Genomic DNA, 6,007 nt, shown 5'->3' on the forward strand with positions numbered 1-6,007 from the left:
TATCCATCACCTATAGCTAGATATCTGCTGAAACTGGGTTAGACAAGCTCCCATTGTTAGCCAGCACTGTCAAATTTGCGGAGACTGCGGAGAAATTTCTAGCATCCCTCACTGTGCGTCATACCTGCAAATACAACAGTGGGGAAACACTGTGAGCCTTGATGTTTGTAGTGCAGCTAATGTAACACTAATGTATTTTATTCCTACAGTTAAGGTGGACTTGCACTCTCATAAATTAAGTTGATCTGTTACAGCAGGATCCTGCAACAAGTGGCCAACGCAGGTAGGAAGCAGCGTCTAGCTACGCTACAAACAGCGTAATAAAGCTCCATAACAAGCACTGTTAACCTACTAGCTGTGTTTTGTCTGGGACTCAGAGCAGCGGGAGAGCAGTTACTTTATTTGAGGAAGAGGAACGCAAGCTATATTGCTAACTCTGGTACTTTGGCGGATCTGACATCAAATTTAGTCCCGCCCAACTCAAATCAAACCGAAGAAAACGGCAGAAAAAAGTCATTTCAAAAGTCTCCCAACAAAAAAGACAATTTTCTCTGCCAGTTCATAGTAAAAACTTCCCAAAAACCTATATGATATCAGAGGTAACAGAATAAAATCATGGAAATGAACAGACAGTGGCTCTAAAACAGAAAGCTGAACAATGTAGGATGTAATTAAAACTGCAGCTCTTGCTATTTGATAAATGCAATCTTTCTTTTTTCATTCCAGTGATGAATTACGTTATGATAAACTTTGAGTATATGGGTATCGTCAGTACACTGTTCTAGAACACTGCCCAACTCCATGGATCATAAAAAGGCAGATTTAGACCGGTTATAGATGACGGATATAAATTAATCGTCCAGCCCTATTTATTACTCTGCCGTTTAGGCAGGTGTTGTTGTTTACAGGTTCTCTATAGCTTGTCATGTTTTTTAATAATACAATTATTCTGTGTCCTAGAAGTACTGATGATACCCCTGATATACTCAGAAGAGCATATTATGATACAATTTCTCACAATGACAATAACATATCGTCCCCTAGTCCTTAGCCACTGGTTGACAACGCTTTGCGTGTGAAAATGCATAGGTACCTCCTGTAGGTGTATGTTGTCTAGGTCATGTCGGCTCCGAACCGCTTCCACCATCCAGCTTTCCGGTGTGATCATGTTCAGTGTGAGCAGAGGGGATTCTGGGATTTCAGTGAAGCGAGCCACTGGGCCAGGGGACATTGTATCGTTCCCCAGGAAGGACACCTCCGCCTCCATCACAAAACGATAGAAGCTGCCGAAAGCATACAAGGGGAAAGAATGCAGATCAAGCACCACATACACAGAGAACGTAGTTTTGTAGCTAGACTCACTGGCCAATTTATCAGAAACACCTCTCACATAGGTCGTTTTGTAGGTTTACAATTAGAAATGCACTGAAATTTCAAGCACTGAAGATTTTCAAGATGTCCAAAGTGTTTAACATTTAACTAACTACGAGAATGGTATTGAAAATGTGATTATTAGCACAGATACGTTCAAACAGTTTGAGAAGCAGCAGATCAACAGTGAAATGCTCAAACACAGTCCTCTACATCTGCGTTCTATACAGTCTTTAACTCACATGCTTTTCAGAATTAACGGATTTAATGAAACTCTTTAATTAAGTGACCCTTATTAGTCCCACAACGGGGAAATTTCACCTCCGCAATCTAACCCATCCGTGCAGTGAAACACCACATACACACTAGTGAACACACACTAGGTGGGCAGTGAGCACACTTGCCCGGAGCGGTGGGCAGCCCTATCCACGGCACCCGGGGAGCAGTTGGGGGTTAGGTGCCTTGCTCAAGGGCACTTCAGTCACGTACTGTCAGCTCAGGGGAATGAAGCGGTGACCTTCCGGTCACAAGGCTGGTTCCCCAACCTCCTGGCCCCAACGGAAACCACATAAATAACACTGAGTGACTCAATATCTTTTGGTATAAACCTTTTTTGTTTGTTTTTGTTAGCGCAAACTTGTGTGCTTGTTAGATCCCCCTGAGGTTTAGAGCTGTTTCTTCTCTAAATGATGAACACTAAAGTGACTTGTGTGCTAACAGCGCCCTCTGCTGGACAAACCACTTAAAAACCATTCAGACTGTTAAGCAAGAGTTCCAAAGCCACATCCATGTGCTGTACATATTTAAAATTGAGGTGGTTTTCATCGTTTTGGTGGGGTGGGGGGGGCACTCTGGAACTGAGCTTTAGAGGCCTTTGGGAAACCATGCAGTACTATATTTTAGCGTTGTCACCTCGCTGGAATTTCCAACATCAACACAATGATATGGCACCAAATGCAATTACTTGAAAAGATGGCCAATAACGGCTTGGGCATAAACAACAAGCTGTGCCAAAGTCAGTTTGGCCTAAACTAAGTTTCCGAAACAGCTGGTGGCCTAATAACAGGGCCACAGGTGTCTGAAAACAGAACAAGTGGAGCACCTGCTCCCTCACCTTCATTCCTTTATTTTATTATTTATTATTTTATTAAAAATAAGAAGTGACTTTCAGTGTAAATACATGCGCAAAACTGAGTTCAACTAAATATATAAAATAAAACATGTCGTAGTTTTTTTCAACCTCCTCTAAAACAAAATTTCTACTTGAGGAGGGCCGTAGTGAAGCTGACTCACTTTAGGGAGGCTGACATGTTAATGAATTAGTTTGTGACGCTAATAACAGGATTGGATGTCAGTGTATTACTTTCAAAAACAATAAAAAGCATGGTGTTATCCAGACATTTCATTATCTTTTTAATTTTGCACCAATTTTGGAGCATATCCTGTTGCAATATTTATCGCAAAAACCTTTTAATTCACTTTACACAGTCACTTGCAAAGGTTTGAACACCCTCAGTCAAATTCCACTGCTAACAGATGTACAAAAGTACTTAGTCAAGCCATTTCCGTAGACACTGGCAGCAGAACGTACCGTACTGAGGAGCTCAGTGACTTTCATAGGCCACCTTTGCCACAAGCCAGTTTGTGAAATTTCTTCTCTGCTGGATCTTCTCGTCCAACATCAGTGACAGACCTCACAAACGTATTTTTTTTTTTTGACTAAATGGGCACAAGTTCCCACAGAAACACCCCAAAATCTTGCGGAAAGCCTTCCCAGAAGAGTGGAGGCTGTTATAGCTGCAAAGAGGGACCAACACCATATTAATGCTCATGGCTTTGGTATGGGATGTCGAACAAGCTTATATAGGTGTGATGGGCAGGTGTCCACATATTTTTGGCCATAAAGTGTAGATGTGAATGAATATGCATCTGTCTCTGCATTCAAATGTGGATGATACAGTCCAAACAAAGAGCCCTGGAATAACAGTGAAGTGCACACTTTAAGTGTGTGATGTAGCCTTTAGATCTAGTAACAGGGAAAATCGGAGAGCAGCCAGACGCAATCTGAAAGCTGGCATCAGAGCTACCAAGAAGGCATACAGCATGCAAACTCAGGCTCATCGGCCACAGACGCCTACCTCCCAACCGAATTCAGCTCATTATGTGTCTGCTTTGAGATCAAACAAGCTCAGCTGACCTGTGAAGCCCTACGGCCCTCTAAAGAGACCATTCTCTCGCTGTCTACAGATGAAGTGAGGAGAGGTCTGTCGGGAGTGCACACGCAAAGCCACCAGACCTGATGGCATCCCAGGATGGGTCCAGAAAGCGTGTGCCAACCAGCTGGCTTCCACTTTCACAGACATCTTCAACCTCCCCCTGGCACAGTCTACTGTTGCCACCTGCTTCAAAAAACCACAATCATCACCCCGTATCAAAGAAACCTAACATCCAATGCCTCAATGACTATCGCCTAACTGCACTCATCATCATAATGAAGTGCTTTGAAAGACTCATGTTAAGAACTGCCTCCCCAGAACTCTGGATCCTCACCAGTTCACCTGCCATGCGAACAGACCCACCGAAGATGTGACATCCCTGGCAATGCACACTTCAGTGGACCAGCAATGAACAGCATTCTTATCACTGCTGTTGGAAAAAAACCTTGTATCTCCATTTTTGTTGTTTTTCAGTTTTTACATATTTTAAAAATGCCTGTGGCCCTTCACATTGTGCCTAAATTTCATTAAGACCATGGACCAAAAGAAACGGCCCAAAAAAGGTTCCATTAACTTACATTAAAAGTAAAGTAGGTTTTTTCCTTTTCCTGTAAAGTTATCATTTTGGAGATTTTCTTCCGACAACAGCGTTATGTAGACGTTCTTGTTTAGCATTTAATAAAAGTATCCCCTCTAGACTGGTCTCCAAGCTCAAGACCCGAGGAATCAGCTGGATTCTGGATTCTGCAGCTGGATTCTGGATTTCCTCACCAGCCGGCGTCAGGCAGTTAGGATGGGAGACCACACTTTTCCCACCTTCACTCTCAGCACAGAATGTCTTATCACCCATGCTCTACACCCTGTACACCCACGACTGCTGCACCAAGCACAACTCCAACATCATCATCGAGTTCACTGACGATACAACGGCAGCGCGCCTTATCACTAACAACGAGGAAGCGTACAGAGGAGGTGAGACTCTGCAGACAACAATCTCTTCCTCGGTGTAAACAAAACCAAAGAGATGAGTTGATTTCAGGAAGGGGAGCAGAGTGCACACACCTCTGAGCACTGAGGGGACCATGCTGGAAAGTGTGAACTGCTTTAAATTCCTTAGAGTTCATATAGCTGAGGATCTCACCTGGCCACTCTACACATCACACCTCACTAGAAAGGCCCAACAACGCCTTCATTTCCTCAGGAGGCTGAGGAGACTCAACCTGCCACATCAACTCCTCTGCAACTTCGACAGATTGACACAGTGGAGAGCATCCTGACCAGTTGCATCACAGTCTGGTATGGCAGCTTCAATGCTGCGGAGTAGAAGGTCCTGCAAAGGGTGGTGAAAACTGCCCTGTCTGTCACTGCAGCTGTCCTACCAATCATACCGGACATAAAAGATGCCTAAGGAAAGCCAGCAACATCTCCTCTGACCCCAACCCCAGTCACTTCCTGTTCCACCCAATGCCATCTGGGAAGAGATATCAGAGCATTTGAGCCAGAACCACCAGGTTAAAGAACAGTTTCTACGCTCGAGCTGTTAGACTGATCACACACACAGCACCCACCAGGCCATGATAACAAACTTGAACTATATGCATGCAGAACTCTCTCCATGTTACTGCTGACTGACTTCTTATATACTTGGACTGAACACTTGAACATTCATAACATTGTTTACTGAACACTTAAATATAAGGGACCAACTTCTGAGAAGGATGCACAAATTTTGCACATACATATATACATATACATATATATTTACACACTATCTATGCACCAGTACACTTCTGAGTGTTGTTTATTCTGTATTTATTGTATTGTCTATTTATTGTTTATATATATAATCAATTTTTCACCCCAAAACTAAATAATCTTAATGTATCTGTTAACATCTCCTATTATCATCTATGCAAAAAGGAGCTTAATTCCAAACATATTTTACAGTCACTGGTGTTATATGAACATGATGTAACACCAGCGACCGACACAATAAAAATGATTTATAGCATTATTTTAACAAAATTAATTACTCAGCCATTAATACACATAATACCAGTAACACACAGAAATGTGCTGCCTGAAAAACAAAATTCTTCATAAATTGATGAAATATAGTGAGCGAGTGTGACTCGCCTTCTCAGGCCTTGAGATGCTTCCTCTCTGATGAGCCTCGACCCAAAGAAGCAGCTTAATAGAGCTGAAAATACTATGTTTGAATGTGATATAAGAGTCCTGATAACACCAGTGACCAAAATCTCTGTGACAACTGAATTTTGTAAATAAAATACATATATAGAGATTATACTATACATACACACATATACACACACACACACACACACACACACACTCCAATATATATCTGAAAACACTAATACATAATATGCACTCATGTCCTTGTCTTAATGTTTATGCAG

At 42.3% G+C, this 6,007-nt stretch overlaps 1 protein-coding gene across 3 annotated transcripts in view; it reads right to left on the reverse strand.

Moving 5' to 3' along the window:
• uggt2 (UDP-glucose glycoprotein glucosyltransferase 2) overlaps window positions 1-6,007 on the reverse strand; it is an 81,593-nt gene that overhangs the window by 28,013 nt on the left and 47,573 nt on the right. For all 3 annotated transcript variants that reach the window (XM_036571548.1, XM_036571540.1, XM_036571558.1), the window contains exon 28: window positions 1,094-1,283. In XM_036571548.1, coding sequence (XP_036427441.1) covers window positions 1,094-1,283 — 190 coding nt within the window. The remainder of the gene's footprint in view (window positions 1-1,093; window positions 1,284-6,007) is intronic.

This window comes from Colossoma macropomum, unplaced genomic scaffold, assembly GCF_904425465.1.
Source record: "Colossoma macropomum unplaced genomic scaffold, Colossoma_macropomum, whole genome shotgun sequence".
NCBI lineage: Eukaryota > Metazoa > Chordata > Actinopteri > Characiformes > Serrasalmidae > Colossoma > Colossoma macropomum.